This window comes from Rhinoderma darwinii, chromosome 11 (assembly GCF_050947455.1).
Source record: "Rhinoderma darwinii isolate aRhiDar2 chromosome 11, aRhiDar2.hap1, whole genome shotgun sequence".
Lineage (NCBI taxonomy): Eukaryota > Metazoa > Chordata > Amphibia > Anura > Rhinodermatidae > Rhinoderma > Rhinoderma darwinii.
The window spans coordinates 55,573,391-55,600,847 of NC_134697.1; the positions used below are offsets into that span (position 1 = coordinate 55,573,391).

The following is a 27,457-nucleotide window of genomic DNA, read 5'->3' on the forward strand; positions in this document are numbered from 1 at the left end:
GGTGCTGATAGGATGTCTCAGGTACGTGGAGCCATGCTGACTGCAGTGCATCCCACATTTGCTGGAGGTTGCGTGGGGGAGGATTCATAGAGCGAACAAGATGATCGAGTTGGTCCCACCGATTCTCAATTGGGTTCAAGTCTGGCAAATTAGAGGGCCAGGGAAATACATGGAAGTCTTGGTCGTTCCCCTTCCAACCACTGTCGGACATTTCTAGCTGTGTGACGTGTCGCATTTTCCATCTGCCCCATGGCAGACTAACAGCATGATTGGGTGGACGTGATCTGCAATGATGGTTTCATACCTAAATCGATGGATTCATACCCAAATCGGTTCAGTGTGCCTTCCACATGGATAAGTGGGCCCAGAGAATGCCATGAAAAAATTCCCAAGACCATAACGCTGCTACCACCAGCTTGTGTTCTTCCAGTAATGGTTGCAGAGTGTTTGTTCTCTGATGTTTCTCATCTGACACGCCAACATCCATCCATTCGATGAAGCAGAAAATGTGACTCATCGGAGAAGGCAACCCATTTCCAAACATCGGTGGTCCAATTCCGATACCGCCATGCAAAATTAAGCCTTTTTTACCGATGCACCTTTGTTAGCATAGGAGCAGTGACCATCCGTCTGCTTTGGAGCCCCATACGCAGTAGAGTTCACTGAACTGTTGTTTTAGACACACGTCTGGTAGCCCCCTAGTTGATATTCACATTGAGCTGCTCCACTGTAGCGTGTCATTCGGCCCTCGCACACCTTCGTAGTCGACGTTCACCTCTCACATCAATGACACGTGGGGTTCTGGTTTCCACGTCGGTTATTCCCAATGGTGTCATTCGTCCACTCACGATACGCTTTCACCAGAGCAGCACGCGGACAGTTCACAAACTGCGCTGTTTGGTAAATACTGTCACCCATACCCCGAAGGACAATAATCCATCCCTTTTTGCAACTCCGATAAATCACCCCTTTTACCCATGGCAACAACAAGTGATATGTATTCAGACAGCCTATTGCACACCTCATATGGAGCACACCTCAGCATATCGCACACCTCGCCAAGCTAACCCACGACAGATCAATTCCTTCATGGGCTAAGTGCTGCCGATGTTGAAAGTAGGAGGCGGTCATAATAATGTGACTTGACTGTGTATATAATAAACACAGTCTGTTTTTGGTCTCCTGGTTGTTACTTTTAGTGAAATTCTCCCAAATCAACTTAGCTTGAAGAGGATTTATGTTCAGAAAATAGCCTCATAGGGGGAGTTTATACGTTTTCTTCTGTGGCTATGATTAGCGTAATAAACATTTATATTTGGAAACCACTACAGTAATGGAATTCATATTAGTGCCTGGATCCCACAAAATGCAGCTCAAAATTAGACTTCAGCAGAGGTAAATAGATGGCTGTAGATTGGCAGTTCTTGTGATAGTTGATGTTTGATAGATGTGGTATAACTGAAGATGTTGTCAATTGACATCAAAGAAGATATCAACTAAGCCAAAAATAATTAATTGTCCAAGCACCAAATCATCGAACATCCCTGGACGATGACAGTAGAATTACAGAGACCAAATGACACGGCCATGGCATGTTCTCAAATTTGCAATTGAAGGCTCTGAGGTTAATCTTCCATTTTAGCCCCTCAAGAAAAATACAGATACTTGTTCATGACATAGTGCAGCTATAAAATAAGTGGCAGCTTGCAGTAATGTACTACATGTGATATTATTGTACAAATAGGAAGTATATGCTCTGAGATCTCATCATTTATCAAATAATATAATCAGGAAATACTAAGGACCAAATTGAAATTATTTTGTAACCTGACAGATGACATGTCACCATTTTTTCCACCGAATTTACATTTCATTAGTGTTCTATACTGGAAGACCCTCTGAGTTTGTGGCATTTACGGCTCAATTAAAGAGTATTTCATGAAGCCTATCTGATTACTTGCTTATAAATCTGTAGGCAACAGGAATGCATCAATATATAGATATGGGAGTTGAAAATTATAATTCTAACAGATTACCAGTACAATTTTATTCTTTAGCATCAATACAATTGTCATGCGGTATATAAATTTGGATTGAATTGTCAGTAGTATATGCACTTTTGAGAATAAATAGATACAGTATATTAGCCAATTTTTACCCAAAATTAACTCCACATCTTTATTTAGACAGAACCTCTTCAGCTTTTCCCTAACATCTTTTCAGTAACTAGAGATACCACATTTGTGCTTGGATCAGATAGGATTTCTCTTCGTCTGAAAGTCTTGCTGTGGGTGTTTAATTACAATCACATCAATGCTACACTAATCAGCTCTTTAATTCCCTTGGTTATGAGTAAATTAGGCAGATTCAGCAAGGACAGCGGGATAAGAACCTACTGTATGTTACTTCAAGGATCAGAAAAGAAGCTTACAATATTGAGAGCAATTCACTGTTTGTCAAGGTGGCAAAAGGTCTAATCAGTTTACTAACAGTTATATCACTTATAATAATGACTATAATTTAATTGTAAAGTATAACATGAGGAAGTGGACAGCACTCAAACTCAAGATTTAGTTCAGAAGATGTAGGAGCAATTTGAGCTAAAGGAGCCCAGGACACATAGGACTAGTAGAACACACTGGTCATAATTTATGAAAACTGTTGTAACAAAAAGTGTCAGTGTTGCCTATAGGCAATAGCTACTAGTTAGATGTGGGAAACTTTTGGTTCGAACTGTTTTATTCATGTGAACAATAAGGCTGTGTTCACACAGGTCGGATGTGCTGTGTAAACTATGCGACACAGGGAATTCCGAGCGAAAAACCGCACCAAATTCCGGTGCAGTTTTTCAACCGGAATGTCCGCTGCGTAAAGTTGCACAAAATTTTTTTTTGATACTTACCATGGCGACGCGTCCCTCCGACGTTCTGACCTTCTGCAGCCCTGGGATGTTGTTTAATCCTATGTGACCGCTGCAGCCTCTGATTGGCTGCAGCGGCCACATGGGATGAAACGTCATCCCAGGAGGCCGGCCTGGATGTAGAAACACAGAATTCTGTGTAAGTATAATCCCCAGTATTTAGGCTATGTGTGAACTGACCCTTATAGTGGAAGGCTACAGCCATCGACAAGAACGTCTATAAGTTTAATGTGGCATTAATAAAAATAGAAGAACATTTTTCATTTTTCCAAACTCCTTGGGGGTGCTTTATCTTCAGTGCTTTGCCAATTCTTCCTTAAACCAAAGATTTGAGTCCGACTGGTTGCTAAGGACTTACAACCACATTCAATGGTGTATCCCCAGTAACCAGACTGTCAGACATAACCCTGCTGTTCTGCTTAAAGGACAGATAAAGTTTAGTGAGGTCACCATACAGGCTCTATGATGTCACTTAAGGTGACACACTCAACATCTGACTGTAAAAGTATGTAAGATGGAAAGTAACCACTGCATTGACAGCATTAGATGGGCATTTGCTGTTGAGCCCTGTTGTCTTCATAGAGCTCTAGGCCAAGTACTAGGATGCTGCCTTATTTTATTGCCTAGATACATTTCTCCAACAGTTCCAAAATGTAATAAAGTATTTTTTTTTATAATACAAGATATTTATGTCAGTTATAGAATAGATCTAGTTCTATGTTTAAAAAAAATAAAAATCTAAACTTATACAGCACTCTTTATAACACAACAAACACCATAATAGCAAAGCATCTACCATATTCGACTTAATTTCCAAATCAAATTCAGCTTGTACTCATTGATCCCTAGAGAGCAAGTCAGCAATATTTTATAGATGAACAGGTTGACATTGTAACAGCTGCTCTGTGGCCAATCAATAACCTATAATGCCAGAAAAGCTATGATCTTACTGGTGTTTAAGTAGTTGCTTCAGCAATAAGAAGCGTCAGTCAGCCAGTAGTAAAACACTGTGTGAAATGTGGCTGCAAATAAACAAGTTACAGATGCCAGTGCTCTACATCAATGTAATAACAGAATCAAAAAATTAAGTTCAAATCAATTTTAATTGGGTCAAAATCTTAATCGAGAGAAAACAATGTCATAAATGCAATGACTGATTCCCAAATTCTGGATACCTTGTGTACGGACCATGTACGGGGACCCTACAGCTCATACTAAGGAGCCATTTACACTCCAAGTATGGTGCCCCTGTAAGTGACCATATTATAGCCGCATTCTTAAATAGAAGCAACTTCAAGGGGTGAATAGCTCCATAATTTGCCCTTTGATAGAACATGGTATGGGTTTGGTTTATATATATATATATATATATATATATATATATAAATGCTATGCCTCCATCTAAAATCAGAGGCATATGGAGATACAGTGTGGTGCCGTATTACTGCTTCGTACGGCTGAAGTACTAATACTAGCTGCTGATCCATTGCTATTGCTAGGATAACAGGAATGCTAATGTTCATTTCCCTGCAGTGTTACACAGCACTCATTGCAATCAATGAGCTTCACTTCTTTTAATGGATACCGGCATTCTTCCAGAGATGACTTTATCAGGTCAATATTCCCTTTTAGGGTATTTGAAAGGTTGTGTGAGAACCTGACAACCCCTTTAACCATACTGAGTTTGTTGAAGGTTAATTGTTATTAGTCCATACATAGAAAATGAAAAATTATAACTCCAAAGTTCTTCAACCCAGCATCCCCCCCCCCTCTTCATTATTTGTATTGTAGGAATTGGTTTGTTAATATCAATTAGCAAAATAGTGTATTCACGTGTGTACACTTCAAAGAGGACCTGTCACCTCTCCTGACATGTCTGTTAGGGTATGTTCACACGGCCTATTTACGGACGTAAATCTGGCGTTTTTGCCCCGAATTACGCCCGAAAATAGCGCCTCAATAGCGCTGACAAACATCTGCCCATTGAAAGCAATGGGCAGACGTTTGTCTGTTCACACGAGGCGTATATTTACGCGCCGCTGTCAAAAGACGGCGCGTAAATAGACGCCCGCGTCAAAGAAGTGACCTGTCACTTCTTTGGCCGTAATTAGAGCCGTTATTCATTGACTCCAATGAATAGCAGCGCTAATTACGCCCGTAATTGACGCGGCGTTCAAGCGCCTGCACATGCCGGTACGGCTGAAATTACGGGGATGTTTTCAGGCTGAAACATCTCCGTAATTTCAGCCGTAACGGACGCCCTCGTGTGAACATACCCTTATAGTGAATATTTCCCCATGAAATTACAATTCTAGAACATCTTTCCTTACAACTCTGCATTGTGCCGTTTCTCTATTATTGCTTATGGAAATTTTATGCATAAATGGGTGTTACCATTCATCTTATCAAAGGGGCGTGTCCCTGCACAGCCTGAGACTGAGAGCACTGATTGGACAGTGTAAGACTGGTTCATTTATTCATAAATAAATAAGTGCTGATATTAACATGCGGCAGATTTTGTTGCAGATGTTTGCATTTGAAAATCAGTTGTATTCATCTAAATTGGGTTGTTTCTGCAGCAGGCGCATGGATTTTCGCAAGTTCCATTCAGACAAATTTAACTGATTTTCATTTGCAGATATTTCAGCAACAAAATCTGCCAAGTGTGACTGCACCGTAAGGGCATGTTCAGACTTGGCAGAATTGCTGTTGAATTCTGCTGCGGACAGTTCGCAGTGGAAATTGCAGCAGCTTTTTTTTTCATTAGTTTCTATTCCTTTTTAGGTAACTTAGTTCAGACAATGCGGAAAATAAGAGTGCAGAATTTAGGCTGCGGTGCAGCATTTTCACTCTGCAGCATGCTCATTCTGTTGCGGAGAGGCAGCGGAATTTCACTGTGGACTTCAGCCTTTGTAAATGTTGCTGCAGATTCGTTGCGTAATTGCCGCGAATTTGCAGCAACATTTGCAGTGGAAAAATTCTGCCACGTCTGAACATGCCCTGAGGGTATGTGCACACACAAACTCAAAAACGTCTGCAAATACGGAGCTGTTTGGAAGGGAAAACGGCTCCTGATTTTCAGAAGTTTTTTGAGTAACTCGCGTTTTTTGCTGCATTTTTTACAGCCGTTTTTGGAGCTTTTTTCTATGGAGTCAATGAAAAACAGCTCCAAAAACGGCTCAAGAAGTGACATGCACTTCTTTTCCGCTGGCGTTTTTTTTACGCGGCCGTTTTTCAAAACGGGCGTGTAAAAAGACGCCCCGTCAGAACAGAACACCGTTTTTCCCATTGAAATCAATGGGCAGATGTTTAAAGGTGTTCTTCTTCCAAAAAAGAAAAACGGCCGAAAATAGGCCGTGTGAACATACCCTAAGTCTTAGCTCACCATTTTTATAGAACTTGATTTGTCAAGAGACATTGAGTACCCTGATTTCATTACTCCAGTGGCATGCCTGGAGTTGTGTAGTCGGTAGTGAAGGCAAATTGTACAAACTACAGAAATCCGAACTTGCGTTTCCCTTTCAAGAAGCTTGTGTGGCTTCCACGTCACGGCTGAGCTGTTTTTGCTTCACAGTAAGGCTGGGTTCACACGTGGCGGAATTTCACTAAAATTCCGCTGCGGACACTCCGCAGCGTTAATCCGCAGCGGTGCCGTTTGTCCATTGACTTACACTTTAATTTAGCAGTGTTCGTTTAGACGAGGCGTAAAATTCCGCTGCGGAGCATAGGCTGCGGAGCGGAATTTGGTGTCCGCAGCATGCTCTGTCTGTTGCGGAGCAGTGGCGGACTCATGGCGGAATTTCGCCATTGACTTCAATGGAGAGTCAAAATTCCGCAATGAAGTCCGCAGATCTTATGTGTGCTGCGGAGCGTATTGGTTTTACTACCATGACATTTCTTCATTCTGGCTGGACCTATGTATTTCTAGGTCTACAGCCAGACTGAAGAAGTCAATGGGGCTCCCGTAATGACGGGAGCGTTGCTAGGAGACGTCTGTAAATAGTCACTGTCCAGGGTGCTGAAAGAGTTAAGCGATCGGCAGTAACTGTTTCTGCACCCGGGACAGTGACTACCGATCTCAATATACATGTATCTGTAAAAAAACATATAAGTTCATACTTACCGAGAACTCCCTGCGTCTGTCTCCAGTCCGGCCTCCCAGGATGACGTTTCAGTCTAAGTGACGGCTGCAGCCAATCACAGGCCAAGCACAGGCTGCAGCGGTCACATGGACTGGCGCGTCATCCAGGGAGGTCGGGCTGGATGCCGAAAGAGGGACGCGTCACCAAGACAACGGCCGGTAAGTATGAAAATCGTTTACTTTCACTAGGGAAAGTGCTGTCCCTTCTCTCTATCCTGCACTGATAGAGAGAAGGGAAGCACATTTCCCGCAGTCCGCAGCAGCTAGTCCGCATCAATGTACTGCACATTTTGTGCAGATCCGCAGCAGAATCTGCAACGCAGATTCTGTGCGGCATTGATGCGGACAGTTGCGGAGGAAATCCGCCACGTGTGGTCATGCCCTAAAGGTATGTTTACACGATTAACAAAATAAGTCTGAAAATACGGAGCTGTTTTCAAGGGAAAACAGCCCCTGATTTTCAGATGTTTTTTGAGCAACTCGCTTATTTCGCTGCGTTTTTCCAGGCGTTTTCAATAGAGTCTATGAGAAAACGGCTCCAAAAACATCCCAAGAAGTGTCCTGCACTTCTTTTGACGAGCCGTCATTTTACGCGCCGTATTTTGACAGCGACGCGTAAAATGACGGCTCGTCTACACAGAACAATGTAAGACACATTGCAAGCAATGGGCAGATGTTTGTAGGCGTATTGGAGCCATCTTGTTAGGCATAATTCGAGGCGTAAAACGCCTCCATTATGTCTGAAAAGAGGTCGTGTGCACATATCCTAATGGTGCATACAGTTGTCTAGCAGGGTAGAGATTAAAAATCCAAATGTAATTCAGCATATCCAATTTGTGATATTTCATTTTAATTAGTACCCTCTTTATGGTTTTATATTAGTATATTAGCTTGTATGTTTTTACTTTATTTTAGTGTATTACTTTCATAACACTTGAATGCCAGTTTACTAATGGGTACTTGACTTGATATACCGTTGTCAATGGGTGACGCAGAATTGCTTGACCCCACTAACAAAGAACAGGATTCCACATAGGTTTAGCAACGTAGTGTATATAAATAATAACCTAATTATGCTAAAACAAATATCCTTTATACACACTGAGGCTGTCATAATATATAATGAAGGTGTGAAGGCAGCAATTCACACAACCAAATCGAACAGGGATTGTTTTGCTTCATGTGAGCGGTGACAGTGTCAGTTCCGGTTGCTGAGCCCTGGTGTCATATTTTTGTGATATTACTTGTATATTTATATGTAGATGTTTTGTCACCTCTCGCTGCTGTCGCTGTTCTCATTGTCTCTTGCTCCAACCATTCCTCACAATTCTTCACAGCGTTGAGCATATTTTATTGAGCCTCTGACATTTATTAAAAGTCATCTTTTCACCGAGGGACATAAACCAGCGCAGGTCTGAATAGATCCCAATCAAAGCTGGCTTACAAGGTGGAAAGCAAAATAACTTGGGATGAAAGCAAACATGTAATAATATTGTTGATATTGTTTTCCTTCCTGTATGTGCGCTGTCCTACACGTAACATTTATGGAATGCCAGACATTCTTTCCCTGCGGAGATCGCATTTTAATTTGCTGTGGATAACTTGATGTTGTAAGATCACAGGTTGGATGGATGGGCTTTAGCGTTGTTCGTTTTGCGTTGTAATACAAGGTTACCCATGATGCAGGGAACATGCCCACCAAAATTAAGCATAATTCACGTTTAAAGCGGACTGTTTTATTGCGACCTTTCCATGGACAGATACCATTTTCTTTTTAACTATTGTGGATTATATTTTTAAAGAAGTCTTTTAAAATATTATTGTGCAATTATAGACTAAGTTACCCTCTAGCTGCAATTTTTTTCCTGCAATTCTCATTCTAAAACACTCCTAAATATATAATGGATGACAAAAAAGGGGATGGTTACACACACATACACTATATGAACAAAAGTATTGGGACATCTACACATTACACCTATAGGAGCTGTTATGACACCCCATTCTAAATCCATAGACATTAATGCGGAATTGGTCCCCCATTTGCAGTAAAACGTCTTTCACTCTTCTGGGAAGACTTTGTACAAGATTTTGGAGTGTTTCTGTGGAAATATTTCCCATTCATCAATAACATTTGTGAGGTCAGACACTGATGTTGGAGCAGAGCGCCTGGCTGGTAATCTCCGTTCTAGTTCATCCCAAAGGGGTATGATGGGGTTGAGGTCAGTCTCCAGCACAAAACTACTACCTCTTAAGTCTTCTTTACCAGTAGTCTAAACGGGGTGCCCCGGTTTCAGCAAATAAAGGTTATTCTTTGTTTAATTACTCAATATGCTTTTTGTATCAGTGTTTCATGATTTTTAAAATCTCTACTGTCATTCAATCGGAACATCATTGTTTACTTCCAGAGGTTAAACATCTGTCCTGGTCATGTAATGGACACACAGATGCACGGCTCGTTACAATACACAGCTCTGATAATTGTACTGTGTCAAGCCGTGCCCCTGTGTGATCCTCACACGACCAGGGCATTTTTTTTTCCCTGGCAGTAAACAATGATGGTTTTCAGGAAATGACTGCAAGCAGAGATCTTAAAAAACTGTGAGGCATTTATACAGAAAATGTATTGGAAATTGGATAACTTTTTATTATACAAAAAAAATAACCTTTACTGGCTGAAACTAGAATAACTTTTTTAAGTTTACGAGATCACGAAGGGTAGGTTAGTCCAGTCCATACTAACAAGCCAGATATCTGATAACTTACCAGGACATGTGCCATACCATGCAGATAGAGGGTAGGTTGGAAGTCTACGAGTGCAGTCCAATTCTGCAGATTTTGTTGCAGAAATTTTCTGCAGCTGAAAATTTGTTCCATTCATCTGAATGAAATTTGCAGAAATCTATGCACCTGCTGCAGAAACAACTTCAGATTAATGGAACTGATTTTCAGTTGCAGAAAAATTCTGCAACAAAATCTGCTGCCTTTGACTGCATTCATATGCTGGGTTCCCACAGTGCAGATTTGCTGCAGATTTTGCATGCGTTATATTAGCCAAAACTAGAATTGGATCCAGGAGAGCAGACCTATAAAGCTTTACTTGATATATTTCTTCTGTTTAGGTTCTGTTCCTGGTTTTGACTAAAAAAAATGCATGCAAAATCTACAGCAAATCTGCACTGTGGGAACCCAGCCTGAGGGGTAGTTCACACAGGGGTTTTTTTTTGTGCCGATTTTGGCATGGGAATCAGCACCAGAAAATGCCCCAAATTGTCCCCCATTAATTTCAATGGAAGGCAGAGGTTTTATTTTCCCAGGCCTATTTTGGCCAATCGCGGAAATTAAAAGCGGCTTTATTTAAATGGTTTCTGACCTCCCGTTGAAATCAATGGAAGGCAGGAAAAACCTGCGCCACTCATTTGGAGCGTTATTTGCTGCGTTTTTTTGCATTAGATTTTACAGGCTGAATAAAACTTCCGCCAAAAAATGCCTAAAAAAAACCATGGAAAAACAGCTTAAAAAAACCATAGCATTTCAAAATCCTTAATGAATTTTGAGGGAGATTTTTTCTGCCAGACAAAAAGTGCACATGCACTCCTCAACATTAAAATTGCAACACCAACAAGGAAAAGATTTGGAATTGTAAAAATCACAGGATCGATAGACATGTTGATGATATGCAAATGATAGAAAAATGGAAACAAAATATTCCAGCAACTTGATTTATTCAGTATCGAGTATGAGCGCCATTCACAGAAATACACGCACTTATACGCCTTGGCATGCTATCAATGAGGTTATTAATGGTTGTCTGAGGAAAGTTATGCCACAATAAATGCAATTGCCGACCAATGACGTCCTAGATGTGCTCGATGGGAGACAAGTCCGGAGACGCTACAGGCCATGGTAGCACATTTAGGCGATGCAGGCTGCTCACAGTAGCACGAGCATCACACGCCTTGGCGTTGTCCTGTTGAAAACCGCTTTTGGAACACTTTGGAGAAATGCCCGTACCACTGGTTCCACGACCAAATCAATGTAGCGCGGAGCTGTTAGTGTACCTGAAATGAAGACTAGAGTGGTCTGGCTACTGAACATTATACTACCTCACACCATAATCCCGAGAGTAGGACCAGTGTGACGTTCACTTTTGAAGGCCTCTTCATGACGTTGCCCAAGTGGTCTCCAGACCAATCTCCGGCTATCATTGCGTCCGAGACAAAAGTGGGACTTATCGCTGAAGGGGATAGATCTCCATTCCAGCCTCCTCTGCCGTCTTGCTGTCCACCATGCTAGCCTTTGAGAGCGGTGGCATGTGGCCAATGGAACACCTGTAGCTGGACATCTGGCTCGTAGCTCAATTTCGTGCAAACGCCTTCTGTTGGTTTGTGTCGACACTGGTTGCCCCCCCTAGGCTTGGGATGTGACGTCCAATTTCACTTGCAGTACAGAGTGGATCACTATGCGCCATTCTTCCATGCCACAGATTGGAGCTAGGAGCTTGAAAATGTGATCATTTGCAGATCTTAGCGACACCTGCTACTTCCTAAATTTGTATAACCTTACGGCTCGCCCTTCTTGCTGTTGCAATTTCAATGTTGAGGAAGGTATATTCACACCTGATAAATACCACTTTAGCTTCCCTTAACAAAGCCAAGTGGTTTGTGCTATTTTATCCTGAATGAACACTACAAGGTGCTGTATACATCTTGCAAGATAGGATTATCCATACCAGGTGGTACATGATTAAGGTCCCTGAATTTTTATACGGAACAGAATTTTTTTTCTTTAAATATGCTTGAATCTTAATCTCTCTTTATGTTATGATTTGTTGCATGTTATAGCACGAGACATTTAAAAGTAATAAAAGAGTTACGTTTTCCAAACATTTACCTTGATTGTAATAAGAAATGCTTGTTTACTGATACTTGTAAGAACATTTATTTTCTAGTCTATATTTGCTTTTTATAAGAGTATCCAAAATTAGTCATACATTCTCAGTTATTATCAAATTTCCAGATTGTCATAGCAATAATCAGGGATTACAGCCAGTTATGACCTCAATAGTAACGGAAATGATTTGGCAAAGTAGTGAAAAGTAGAGTACAGCGAGACCCTGGAGGGCCAGATATCACTTATATATGTATACACCAAATTATTCTGCACTGACTTGTTCTGTATAAGCCCTGAGCAGTTAGCTTTATAAAGAAAATAAAAAATAATGTACCCGGGCACCAGTAGAATTCTTGCTGCATCTGCTGAATAGAAATGCTGAATGTCAGAAGCACTCTGTTCTATTGAGTTATGATTTATGTATGTTAAGGATGCTTTGGGGCAGGTCAGCAGGCAGATTGAAATAATTTACTAGAACGGGAACTTCATGACAACATTTGTAGATCAGCACAATTACTTCAGCCTCAGATAAAGATTCTCACAAGTCGAGAATTCCATTAACATTCTTATGAGAATGAAGAGGCTAGGGATGTCTGCTAACCTGGCGGTAATAAAATGTACAGTGTATTGTTACTGTTATGTAAATAATAAAATATAATGCGCAGATTGCCTAGAGGTTACATCTGAGGTTAGCACGAGCTAGTTAGCAGGCAAGCAATAAGTTATGATGATTGTGTCTATTCTACAAAATTGCATCATTGATTGAAGTCACTGGACTGTTGCGTCGGCATGTTCTCCATTTCTAAACATAGTAATCTAACATTAGGATTGAAACATTGCAGAGTATTTGTGTCATCGATACAAAATGAGAAAATAAAACATGCTGATTTATTTATTATATTGTCAGAGAGCCATAAAGCAAATGACAGTACTATGCTGCAAGGGAGCGATTAATAATTCAACATCAGGATTGTAATAATATGCTTCATGCCTGGATGCTGCAACTTCTTGTGATACAGGGATGCACCATGTACAATAGCGGAGATTTACTAAACAAAATGTGCCAGAATTCTGGTACAAATTGCACCACAAAAGCTGGGTACATTGCGTGAGCCAAATTTATTTTGTGCGTTAGACCTTTTTGCACTTTCCTAGAAAGTTTTGAGAAGTGTCTTAAAAAAAATTAAAAAAAATGCACTAGTTTAATTAACAAAACAAAAAAAGGCGCAGAATATTAATTTAAAGTACGCCAGCCAAGAGGTGCCGTAAGTAAAAGTGTCTGAGACCCCAAATCACGTTTTTGGTATATGTTTAGCATTTATATGTTTGGAAAAAGTTCCCGACTTATATATTAAACGTAGACTGTGACGGATGCCGAACAGTGGTAAACCGTCCCCCGTATTCTGTTATGATATTTGTTTAATGTATACGTCATGAGCGGCGCAGCCTCATGCCCCCTATGTAGAGCGGCAGGAGGAGACATAATTATTACAGCTTGCTGAGCCAGGACCACACGTAGGGCTAAATAATAATTTATTTGTTACCACTGCGTTCTAATCCAAGGTATGTTCTACTTTATAGGATGACTACATTAAGAGTTGGGAAGACAACCAACAAGGAGATGAAGGTAATAATTAAACATTTGTATTCTAAACCAATGTAATCCTCATGGTAAGTTAATATAGTGGGTGCTAAGTCCTGCAGTACCTGCTGCTCTTCAATACTACCAGTTGTTCTTTCTCCAAATGATTCACTTCTGTGTTAAATCTCAACTGGAAGGTATAAGGATATTTGAAGTCACTGGAGATTTCCTTTACCCATAAAAATATGGTTGCAAATTGAGAAAGTGGTCATAGAAATCCATAGTGATGTAATAACCAGGATAACTTTCAGCAAGGGTCATGACATAAGGTTTTCCTTCGATATTGTAGCTTATAATTAATTGTCTGCCATTCATAAGATTAGAGTTTAACATTTCTTTCACAGTTTTATCCTGAAGAGGGAAAGCAATGCATTTTGGTCATATGGAGATGAATACACAATACAATTATCTAAAAGACTAATTATTAATACACGAGGATGCAGGTCTGGTGAAGGACGTCCAAGGCTACATTAAGATGAGCATGTTTGATTTGCGCGCACAAAAGCGCAGCGTTCTTCCTACATTTCTTGTCCGTGTGCGTTGCGTATGACATCACTGTGCTTTGCGTGTGGCATGGGTTTTTCACATCCGTGCAAGCACTTCATTTTTTATTTAACTTTATTTCTCTGCTTTTCTATGTAACTGATGCATGAAACACGGACAGCACACGGATGTCATCCGTGTGCTGTTCGTGGTTTTCACGCGCCCATAGACATCAATAGGTGACTAGGTGGGTGAAAACGCACCAATATAGGACATGCAGTGAGTTTCACGGAACGGACACTCGTTGCGTGAATAACAACGCATGTTTGAATGGCCCCATTGAATTGCATGGGTCCGGGTGCTGTGAGTGATTTCAACGCACAGCACACGGACGAGTATTACGCTTGTCTGAATGAGCCCTTACACAATGAGACTGTTGTGGTGTGTCTAAATAAATTGCATTTAATTGCTGAGTCCCTACTAAACAAACGGAGCCCTGGAAGCCTTTTGGAAATTCAATTTCTTTTGGATAGGGCCGTTTTAGAAGATTAGAGACAAGATTCTATGTATACAGTGGATTAATATAAGTGTTCCTGGTTGTATTCAACATTGTAAAATTCTCTGCACATTTATTCCAATGTTATATTATGTATCAGTGAGGGATTTAGCTGTGTGCTGAATTTAAAGTGGTTGCTCTCCATAGATTTATAATTCTTGTTGGACTAAAAGTATAAAATGGACAATGGTAATTAGAAATATTTGCACACAATTGTTGGAAATGCATGTTTATTCATCGTGCTCTCTAAAATACAGGAACAGTACAACTGTTTGTGTGTTATGAGTCTAGTTAGATTGTGTTTGTCTGTAATTGTGACTTCCATAACAATCAAAGCACATTTTATTCGTAAGCAACACAGAAATCCAGGTAATTCCAACTGTATGTTCCCTGAATGAAGAGGGAGTGGCTGGAGAGGGGCACACAGAGCCTTATCTGTTTGTATAGTGTTGATATCATGCCTCATTTAAGCTTCTAGCAGTACAATAGATCTATCGACTGTCATCAAATGCTCTTGAAAATGTGATGACTCAGAGGACCCTGTCCCAGTCTACACAACAAAACTTAAAAATGCAGGAAACAAGTAATGTTGTCTTGTCCTATGCGCTACAGTAGCTAATATGACCACAAGATTGCCTTAAACACTCAATGTTAACACAGATTTTGACATAAATGACACAATAAAAAAACATGTATTTTCATATTTAACATGTAATTTATAATAAAGATGCATTGCCAACAATGGTGTGTAAATACTATTATTGTGACTTAGAAAACAACCAGACCACATTTTATTAGTAATCAATGCAGAAATTCAGGTCATTCCAAAGGGTTCACTTACTTTTTCTTGCAACTGTTTCTTCTTTGAGACTCTGTTACTCTAGTGACACTTTTCTGTATATTATTGTGCTCTTCCAGCATGTCTGCACCCTGGATAGTTTTTAAAAAAAATAAAAGATAAATAGTAAATGTGAGCCAATGTGTTTTTTTTTTTACATTTAGTAGCTAATAAATTTGGTGCATTTTGACCTGTCAAACAGTCAAAAAAATCAAATCTAGGTTTGCACCAGAAACGTGCACCTTTTTCCACAGATTTTACTTAATAAATATGACTTAAAGAGGCTCTGTCACCAGATTTTGCAACCCCTATCTGCTATTGCAGCAGATAGGCGCTGCAATGTAGATTACAGTAACGTTTTTATTTTTAAAAAACGAGCATTTTTGGCCAAGTTATGACCATTTTTGTAATTATGCAAATGAGGCTTGCAAAAGTCCAAGTGGGTGTGTTTAAAAGTAAAAGTCCAAGTGGGCGTGTATTATGTGCGTACATCGGGGCGTTTTTAATACTTTCACTAGCTGGGCGCTCTGAAGAGAAGTAACATCCTCTTCTCTTCAGAACGCCCAGCTTCTGACAGTGCAGATCTGTGACGTCACTCACAGGTCCTGCATCGTGACGGCCACATCGGCACCAGAGGCTACAGTTGATTCTGCAGCAGCCTCGGCGTTAGCAGGTAAGATCGACTTACCTGCAAACGCTGATGCTGCTGCAGAATCAACTGTAGCCTCTGGTGCCGATGTGGCCGTCACGATGCAGGACCTGTGAGTGACGTCACAGATCTGCACTGTCAGAAGCTGGGCGTTCTGAAGAGAAGAGGATGTTACTTCTCTTCAGAGCGCCCAGCTAGTAAAAGTATTAAAAACGCCCCGATGTACGCACATAATACACACCCACTTGGACTTTTACTTTTAAACACACCCACTTGGATTTTTGCAAGCGTCATTTGCATAACTACAAAAATGGTCATAACTTGGCCAAAAATGCTCGTTTTTTAAAAATAAAAACGTTACTGTAATCTACATTGCAGCGCCTATCTGCTGCAATAGCAGATAGGGGTTGAAAAATCTGGTGACAGAGCCTCTTTAAACCACAAACACATTTCTTGACACTTTTCAAATGTGAAATTTCTTCAGATGTCCAACTTGCTACTTTTTTTTTTTTGCAACACTTTACGCCCAAACTGCTTAGTAAATGTTTACCATTTTTTCTCGTCTGTTGATTTATATTTAATAAAATAAGCTAAAATTAAATTTATGAGATAACCACATAGGAAGTTATTGGAGGTTAACCACCAAGACTAGTCTTTTTTTAATCACTTATCAATTTAGCGGCACTTTCAGAGTGGTCCTTAGATTTTTAGGAGACCTGTAACAGTTATTACTTCAAGCTACTGATGAGATCCAACAAATCTCCTGATATTTTACATCTGACAGTACACTGTGGGTTTCAGACAGTACAGTGATAGGAACTGACTTTTGTAATATTCTTTTAAATATACATGTAAATATATTAAAGACATTTTGAAGTTTAAGTTAGGTCACCCCAGGGATTGTTCTACATTAATATTTATGAGACCCATAAACCTTCTTTATTTTACTTTTATACCATTAACATACTATTCTCCTCATTCCAGGCCTGGACACCACAAAGGACCCTTGCCAGAAAGTGAAATGCAGTCGACATAAGATTTGCATAGCCCATGGATATCAGAAAGCAATGTGTATAAGTCGGAAGAAGTTGGAACACAGGTGAGTGTAAAAGATACCGGACTATGTCCTAGTTGCTTTCTCTCTTTGCTCCTCATGATGAAATATGTTCTGTGGACTTCTGGCTTCTTTGGAAAATGGCCAGTTTGGGTTGTTTCCCAGTTGTCTTCTACTCTCACTCTTGCTGACTCAGTGTTTGTGGACAACATATGGAAAATGACCAGTTTTGGGTAACGTTGTCCTTCTGATCAGTTGTTGAATGTGGATGGTGTTCAGATCTGGGTTCCCACATTAATATTTATTCAGGCACAATCACTCATAGTTTTATTACAATGAAGTGTCATTGTGATAAATAACAAGAAAATCCCTGAATTGATTGAAATGTATTATTAGCTAGTTACCCTTTACATACTACAGTAACGATACCAGAATATCAATAAATCCATCTGCCGGAAAAGGAAAATCAGCATGTCTAGTGCACAATATTTTACTTGGTCAGAAAGAATCTTTTCTCACCGTAGTCATTATCAGTCATATTAGCTGTATCATCTGTGTCTTCCTGGAAGAGTTAAAGGGGTATTCCCATTTTAAACAAATGTATCATAAATGGGGTCTGACCTCTAGGATCCCAACCCATTGAGAGAATGGGGTCCCGTAATGCCATCCACCAAGTAGAAGTGTCCGGCTGCAGCTGTATGGAAACTTAATGGAGAGGTGGCTTGGCTGTTTTCTTAAAATACAAGCCCACCTTTGCGGAGATCTGCCACATGACGTTTACAATGCTGACAGTTAGAGCCTAGGATGTGCCTATATAATACCACATTGTAGAAAGTGGCAGTGTATAGTCCGAACACCAGCTGTCAGAATTTTCAATGTCATGTGGCAGATCTCAGTGAAGGTAGACGCTCTCTCATTTAGTCTGCTTGCAGGCAGCCACCAATTGCAGAATGGCTGTCAAGGGCCACACTTTCTCCCAATATGTAGGCGTTTAAGAAATGGATATGCCATAAATGTCTAATATAGGAAAACCGGTTTAAGCATGTAATCTTTTGAAGACTTGAGCCATGTGATGTCAACTTACTTTTAGGGCTCCTACACACAGCAGATCCCTGTGCACAGAGCCTGTAGAGAAGTGCACGAAGGCTGTATGGTTCCTTAGTCCAGAGTCGTACATCCTCCATGTATTCTGCCGAGTGCTGTATGTACGGAGATATCTTCACCTAAAAGTAATGCTTCTAGGGGAGAACATTTCTGTACATACGACATCCGATGGAACATGCCACAAACTCCTGTATGCAATCAAAGGCATATGGAGGTACCTCTTGGACCCATATGAAAGTCCTATTATGGCTCCATACAAAACCGAGCCATAATACGACTGTGTGCATGAGCCCGAAATAGAACTATAGGGTGAATTAATAATCTATGAATTAATTGATTGGAAGCTAATATTATTATACAGTCTATGTCCTACATTGCAGCAGTGCGCAGCCTAACATTTCTACTAACTATTAACTCTCATTTGCACCATCTGTTAAGCTTTCCTGTTCACATCACTGTAGACGACAATGCTTTTTGATACACTGGTGCAGATTTATTAATGTGTCCGCGCCTAGAATGTGTCGTATAATGTATTACAATTTGGCACATTTCATTATAGAATAGCTCCTCCGCCTTTATATGCGCCAAACACTGCCAAAGATCTGGCACAAAATTCAGTTGCAAATTAAGCCAAATCAAAAGGTTGTATAAGGAGGAGAAAAGTGTCTAGCAAATCTAGCTATATGCACCAAATTTATCATACAGCATGCACCACTGTAATACATTTGGTGCGTCTTCTTACTGTCTGGTCTAAATTTCCACTGTCTAAAACTTACACAGCTTAGTAAATGTGCCCCAGTATATATATATACAGATTGCTATAGGGCTATCTTCACACGACGGATTTTTCTTGGCGGGTCCAGTCAGCATGAAGATTCCTACTCCCATTCACTTCAATGGGAGCTTTAGATCCGAAGATCGGGCAGGACGCTTCTTTTGTCTGTGGATTCCGCCTCAAAATTCCATTGTGTGAACAGGGCCTAAAGATGCAATACATACATAGGGTCAGGCTTTGTGGTCCTTTTTTTTTTTTTTCAAATTATTCTTTATTATGCATTTAGTACAAAGACAAAAATCAAATATAATGACATCTGCCATTGACAATCAGATAACACCCCCCCCCCCTGAACCCTGTTCCCAGTGGGCACAGAAAAAAAATATTAGAAAATTTCAAGGAAATTAATTTGGACAATCGTTAGCCTTAATTCTCCTCATTTCAAGTACTTTTTTTCAGTACACAAAATACATTTAATTTTCTGTTCCAATTTTGTTTTTCGCCTCCAGAATTAAACAGCCCAACCTCAAGCTCCACGGCAACAAAGATAACCTCTGCAAACCATGCCATGTAATTCAGCCTGCATCAGTCTGTGGTTCGGATGGACACACATACAGCTCTGTGGTGAGGAGTGGTTGCATTGAAGTCCCTGTAAACAGCCGCTACTGATTCAATGAATAAATAAAGGGCATATGGAACTTCTAAAAAAGTTTAGACACTATTTATTCACTATTGATTTATTTATTATACAGTTTCAAAAAATGTCCAAGGGTAAGGCCACACGGTGCATCATTGACGCGGTTTTGTTGCAGTTTTGTTGCATTTGAAAACCGCATGCGGTCAACTGCATGCGTTTTTTGTCTCTGTAATACTGCAGTTCTGTTCTTTTTTTTAAAGGAAATAATTGATGGATATAGTTTTCACCCGTGCTGAAGTTTGTTAGGGGCTTCCTGTATATAGTTCATTACAGTGAATTGCAGAACTGTCAGCAAAAACACAAGCAGTTCAGCAACAACTTGGCATTGCGGTCTTTAACCGCATGTGGTTGGACATTATGAAGATGCGGTCAACCGCACAAAAAACACATTGTCATATAATAGTAGCAGTCTGTCCATAACAAAAATGTCACCATTGACTTATATTGAAAAATGACTTGCTGCGGTTTAAAAAAGCAACATAAATGCAACTAGGCCGCACCGTGTGGCCTTACCCTAAAAAGGCCGTGGCCAAGAGGAGTCATAAAATTAAAATGTGCATAATTTTTGGCAAAAAATATTGGTGTAAATGTATGCCAGCCACAAGTGGCATATGGAAGAGAAAAGTATCTAACATGCAAAAAGAGTTGCACCAAATTTATCATGCCATGTGTACCATTTTGATTGATTTATATAGACTAGAGAAAAAAGGAGTCCATTACTATCATTTATGACAAAGTAGAAAATTTATTAATAATAGACAAAACAGAGAATCTAAAAACCAGGTCTATGTCTGGATCACCATTTAAATGCACACTGTCATAACATGTACAGAGAGTATACATAGCATGGGAAAATCACATGATCTTTATACCAGGATTAGAGATGTATCTACTCAAATAAGTACATATAAAACCACTTCTATCAAAAAATGAGTAAAGAACTCACTGTGAGAGTTTAAATGTAATTAAATAGAGTAACAAGTGGGGTAAATACAAGTAAGACCCAACAGATCGTTGGTAATAGACTTACCCATACTAAATGGCGTAATTACGTGACCCATTGAGGACCTCTTGAGAAAGCTAGACTTGTGAAAATCGCGTCGGGGCGCTACCTTACCTTCTGGGTCACGTAATTACGCCATTTGGTATGGGTAAGTCTATTACCAACGATCTGTTGGGTCTTACACGTATTTACCCCACTTGTTACTCTATTTAATTACATTTAAACTCTCACAGTGAGTTCTTTTTTTTGATAGAGGTGGTTTTATACGTACTTTTTTTAAATTTACATTTTTATTAAGCTTTCAACATAACAACAAAACAGTTAAGAAACAAAAAATAAAACATTTGCACTATATAATCCATCAGAAGAAAGGAAAGACAAAAACAATTCCCTCCGTTGTCAACAGAATTAGTGAAAAATCTTAATATTTTATAGTACAAATACATTAGAAATAACAAATAAACAAGCCTCAAATTCTTCGACTATAAGTAGTAAATTTAACAAAGAAAAAGAAAAGCCGCCGTATTACCTTCTTCCAAAACATGGAAGTCTGAGCCAGAAGTTTTCCCCCTGCCGCATTATTTGGTTTATACAGAAAAGTTTAGAAAATGGAAAATGAACCTATAGCCATACGTTGCCCCCCGAACTACCAGCGCCCATGTTACGAGGGGGAAGTGGGGGAAGGAGTCCTGGACAACCTATATTCTGACCATAGGGCCCATTGTATACGAAAGATATTGAAAGTATTTAAACGTATAGCTACCTTCTTCTCCATAACATAGTCAAAGTGTACTAGGTTACTTAGCTCCATTATTGTGATCGGATCTGAAGACTTCCAAGACCTAGCTATCAATAATCTGGCAGCCAAGATTACATGGCCAACAATCCACCGAAACTCTATAGGGATGTCAACAAGGCCAATAAAACATAGTGCCAGAGCTGGGGATGGAGAGATCCCGAAATGTACAATAGAAGAAATAAATGTAAAGGTTAATTTCCAAAACTTGGATACTAGGGGACAAGTCCACCATACATGCATATAACTACCTATTATTCCGCAACCCCTCCAACATGACGGAGAATAATTAATATTAAATTTAGCATTTTGCAGAGGGGTTCTATACCACCTAAGTAGTATTTTTTGCGCTATTTCTCTGTGGCTAGCTCCCCTTGAAATCCTGGAGGCCCAATGTATAGCAGAGTACCATTCACTTAGTGAAATTTTCAGCTTTAAATCTAGCTCCCAATGCAACAAATACCCAGGCTTAACTAGCGACTGAGATCGGGAAATTTCAGAATAGAGCAGAGAGATCCCTTTTGATTTTGACGATGCTAAGACAAATATCTTGTGTGCACTAATAGGGAAAACTGGGGAATCGACAGAACTTGACTGTAAAATATGGCGGATTTGAAAATATTTAAACAGATCATGTTTGGGAATGTGGTAACTATCTACCAAATTATAAACAGGTATTAGTACATCTCCATCATACAATGACCCTATGTCACATATTCCAGCCTTTACCCAAATCCCCAAATTAATTCCTGGCATGAAGGAAGATAGATAGCAAAGGGGAAGTAACTTCAGAGATATGCACTCCGACACAGGCGTAACTGAAATAAGATATTATTAAGGTTTTATATGTACTTATTTGAGTAGATACATCTCTAATCCTGATATAAAGATCATGTGATTTTCCCATGCTATGTATACTCTCTGTACATGTTATGACAGTGTGCATTTAAATGGTGATCCAGACATAGACCTGGTTTTTAGATTCTCTGTTTTGTCTATAATCAATACATTTTCTACTCTGTCATAAACGATAGTAATGGACTCCTTCTTTCTCTAGTCTATATATATTCCTGTTGGAGTCTCTATCTCTAGCAACCTATGTAGGTGGTTGATACTTATATTCCCCACCAAAGTATTCATGTGCCCTGTGAGACTTTTTTGTCTAATTACATTTTGATTGATTTGCAGCAATTTGTACCCTTTGTGCCAACTCATAAGTTTGATGTACAAAGAAAATAAAAGGAAGTTTTTTAGTTTTTTTCAAATCTAAAAATTGTGCCCCCCTTTTTCAAGGGCACCCTAGGCAACTGCCCTGGGTAGTACTAAACAGCTAATATATTATCTGAGACATAAGAAATACTGTATTATCCTTCTCGCTTATCTGTACTTTATCATATTCTTCACTTAGTTCTAGAATGTATACACAATTACAGTATATGATTTTTTTGTAGCATACATTAAAGGGGTTCTCCAACCATACACATTTATGGCATGCAACTAGAATGGTCCAAAGAATGAACAGCAGAGAGGTGGATGTGAATGTTTGGTCACTCTCCATTAAAGTCTCTTGAAGATACACAGGCAGCCATGTTAATGCGTTTGGCTGTTTCTGTATCTCACCTACAATATAGTGTAGAGTGACTGTTCACTCCCCGGCATCTCTCCACCATCACTGGAACCTTCATAGATCAGATATTTATGGCATATCCTATCAATATGCCATAAATGTTTGTAAAGGGAAAAACCCTTTAGCGTACAGATAAAATATGATATGCTTTCAAGTTTAGATTGGACAGATCCTTGGAAGCACATGTACATGGGTGCAAGTTAATAATCTTGTTTTTTCTATACCTTCCTAAGCTCTCTGATTAAAGGGTCTTTCCCATTATAGAAAAGGATGGCATATCGCTAAGATATGCCATCGTTTTCTAAACAGTGGGAGGTCCGATTGCTTGGATCCCATCGATCCTGAGAATTCAAGCGAATGGCACCATGCACAGCCAGTAGCTGGGAGTGCCTCTGTGCAGGGAAAAACAGTGATAAACCAGCGCTGTAGCCCCTTCATTTTTAGGATCAGTGGGGGTCCCAGCAGTCGAACCCCCAGTGATCAGAAAGTAATGGCATAGCCTAGTGATATGACATCAGTTTCTGTGATGGGCTATCCCCTTTGCGACAAACTGCACAATTTTGCACTTATACTTATACATACTAAATGTGTAACTACTATTGCCAACATTAAAATATTGATATAACATTGTTGCAACTAATTATAACTTTTTACTGACAAATCATACTGGACTTTCAATAACTTTTTTTCTACTCCGTTACAATTGTGGAGTGATGATATTGTACAGCTCTGTACCGTCTGGGAATGATATTGAAATGTATATTTCCAATTACTGGTTCTAAAGCAAGTCAGGTTGTTTGAAAAAGCTACCGGCATGTTCACACATTTCTCTGCAGGGACTGGCATTGCAACTCTCTGATCATGATTCTCTCTCCTTTACTAGTGTAAACTGGAGCAGCAGGCATGTCTTAGTAACAAACAGCTAACTGTTAGATGCCAAGGCTCATGCCCATGCCCAACGGAAAACACTCCCACAACAACAACAACCACCACCACCACTGTGGATACCAGTAAACAAGGTGAAGTCCCAATACAAATTGTTCGAGCTATTCTCTGTAAGAACTGATATTTCATTTCAAATCAAGTTTTTGGAAGTTTTTGGTGACCGAAACGTATTTGAGTGTATCAGCATTGCAGAAGATTTTGGGTAATATATATAATAAGAAACGTAATTTGGTTGTTAATAAGGACATCTTGTAGAATTAGATGCAGGTACCAGAGTCTCTAGATCCAGGTCTGTGGAGGTCCATGGGCAAAAAATGTTTGTGGGTACACCCCACTTTTATAAGAGGGAAGTCACTTTTATTGGAGAGAAGAGAAGAGACAGTAGCTCAGAAAAAAACAGGCTAAAGTTGAAAGATGGAAATTATATTTCTATAGTATGTAAAGATTACAAACATGCACAAATAGGAGTACTATGCCATTTCAAATTCTACCATCATACATTGTCCAAATAATAATCACCATCAGGATGGGGATTGAGGCTCATAGATGGTGAAGGCCCATGGGCATTTACCCACTTTAGAATTTTGTGTGCATTCTAGATAAAAAACCATGACAGAATATATGCAGAATATTATGGTCTTTAAAAGAGAATTGATAAGCAGTCTTAAATTTGGACTTTATTTTTAAGATCAGATTTTTTTTATATAATCTAATATAACAGTGTATAGTCATGTATAAAGGGATTGGTTTGAATGTTACATTTGAGGTGCCTTCTTGATGTTTATATTTTCTTCCTACCTCAGGAGAAACATGTACTGGTCAGGATTTAGCGGATCTTGGTGACCGTTTACGGGATTGGTTCCAACTGCTTCACGAGAATTCAAAGCAGAATAACACAGCAAATCCTGGAGCAAAACAAGTGAATGGTACGGTAATCATCCTAGAGCTACTGTCAATGCTTTCTGTATGTTACTGAGCTAATGCTGTTATAAAGTGTCCCTTCTTTGTGTTGATGTAACTATTATTCGTCCCAACGTTGCTACAGATTGTCCCTTTTTCATTGCAAAATAATTTCCTACATATTTGACTTAACTGTTGTCGCTTAACATCAGAATAGTATATGACTGTGATGTTTGTTCATTTTCATATTGGTATATGCTCATCAGTTCAATGCAATTCATATTCATCGGACTGATTTGTGGCAGTGTTCAGCATATAGATTGGAATTTTAGATGTTGCATTTGCTATGACTAATGCCACCAGAACCTTGGTCTCTGAAGTTCTTAGATACATGATATATATGTTGTTTTTTTTCCTAGGAGAAGCCAGAATAAAGCGTTCCAATAGCAATTAATGAATATGGTTGAGGCATATGTAACAATAAATGCGGGTGTCAATTAAAAGATTCCGATGAAGCATCTGGCCTTAGTTTTAGGAACAGTTTGAATGAAACTCGGGCCAATAATTTATTGGAGCACTTCACATTCCAAGAGCTTGATCAGTTCTTTGGAGAAATGATTCACTGCTTAATTAGCACCTCGTTAGTAAAGCAAAACATTTTAGAAGTTAATTATCAGAATATCCTGGCAAGACCCTGGGACAATAGTACCACCAAGTGATGTTGACAAACAGTTTAACATGGTCCTGACCAGAACATACGCACGCATGGAGTCTATCTTAAATGGCATTTCACAGATGTTACACTACTGAGCAAAAGCCCTGGAATATTTCATTAAACCCAAGAAAAATGCTAATCTTCTGCAGATTGAGGCCATAGTCTTAATAAATTAGACAATGAATTCTCTGTCCTGTAATTCATATTCTTATTTGTTCCTTCTTACCTTTAGCACAAGGTAAATTGTTGTGTGGAAAATAAATAACCTTCTTTATTGAATATTAAATCTTTGTAAGTGGCTTTAGCACTGAATGGGCATTATGGTGCCAGTAGCTAAATCCCCAATCAACAGCGTCAGATTATGCAGGAAACTATTTTGACTGTAGTATTTGAATCAAATGACTATGTATTATCACTCTACATCATGAAGTTGTAGCCCCTGACTAAGAGGGATCTGAGACATTGGTAATGGATGCTAGTACCAATGACTTACCTTGAAATCATTTGATTCTTCTGAGAACTTATTTTCCATTGTGAGAGCTCTGCCTTCATATTGAAGTCTTCACATTAAATTGGTAACACAGTGATAGTAATGGGGATTCACTGTTATAAGTTGTGAACATGTGTATGAGATAGACCCTACTAAATGTCTCACTGAGTCTCATAAATAAGATATAATTAAAGGCAACCTCTATTCAAATGTCCTATAAGAGACGTCATCGAGGAGGGTCCCCTCCCGGAAGCATTTCCTCTTTCCATGTATATGGTCCGCCATTAATTTGAATCACATGCATGTAATACTGTGTATGGCCAGCTGGAGTTTCCCCTGGCAATAACCGCTGATTGCCTGGGGTACCAGAAGCTGGAACTATAGCGATCAGATGATCACCATGGTGGCTATCTGTAGAGAAGAGATTATCTTTATGAGATAACCTCTTTAAGTTTTTTTTTTCAGTAACAGTAATGTATTTATGTTGTCCAGTTATGATGATGTATTTCAATAGTCCTTTTCATGCTGACTGGAGTTTTATTTTATAACTTAATTCTTCTGCGGATTCACTCTAATGTTGCGTTTAGAATTTAATCATTTAATAGAAGTTATTAACTGAGGCTGTTCTGTATGCAGTGCTAGACAAAACCCTGGTGGCCAGCTGCAAAGATTCAATAGGATGGATGTTCTCTAAGCTGGACTCCAACAATGACCTCTTTCTGGACCTGGCAGAGCTGGCAGCCATCAACCTTGACAAGTATGAGATCTGCATCCGGCCCTTCTTCAACTCCTGTGATACTTACAAGGATGGACGGGTATCCACTGCTGAGTGGTGCTTCTGTTTCTGGAGAGAGAGTAAGCAAGAAATTAAAAAAGACTTTGTCGCATTATTGAAAGTCACATTAAAATGGAACAATATATGTCAGAGAAAACAACTTTAGCTGTGAACAAATCTGTAAATCTTTCATTCATTGGGCTGTAGCATTTCCTCAAAGACAACTTGTCCATTCCAGCATTCATTCACATGTATTTTAGAGCTACAGTGTGTCCTATTTATGAAAACTAATGCCATTAATATAGTAGTATGTATCCACAAAAACTGTTTTATGACATCCTTTTAGACTAAAATTGTAAGCAATTAAGTTGTAGAGACAGGATGGCCACTGTGAGGGTTGGTTGTATGAAGCGGTGGCTAAGCACTCGCTCGGCTGTTTGCATTTCTCTAAGTG

General features: G+C 39.4%; 1 protein-coding gene across 1 annotated transcript in view; it reads left to right on the forward strand.

The window, feature by feature from the left end:
- Positions 1-27,457, forward strand: part of SPOCK2 (SPARC (osteonectin), cwcv and kazal like domains proteoglycan 2) — a 96,324-nt gene that overhangs the window by 59,266 nt on the left and 9,601 nt on the right. The window contains exons 3-8 of the mRNA XM_075841561.1: positions 13,536-13,581; positions 17,107-17,221; positions 19,565-19,679; positions 24,062-24,197; positions 24,927-25,049; positions 26,865-27,083. Coding sequence (XP_075697676.1) covers positions 13,536-13,581; positions 17,107-17,221; positions 19,565-19,679; positions 24,062-24,197; positions 24,927-25,049; positions 26,865-27,083 — 754 coding nt within the window. The remainder of the gene's footprint in view (positions 1-13,535; positions 13,582-17,106; positions 17,222-19,564; positions 19,680-24,061; positions 24,198-24,926; positions 25,050-26,864; positions 27,084-27,457) is intronic.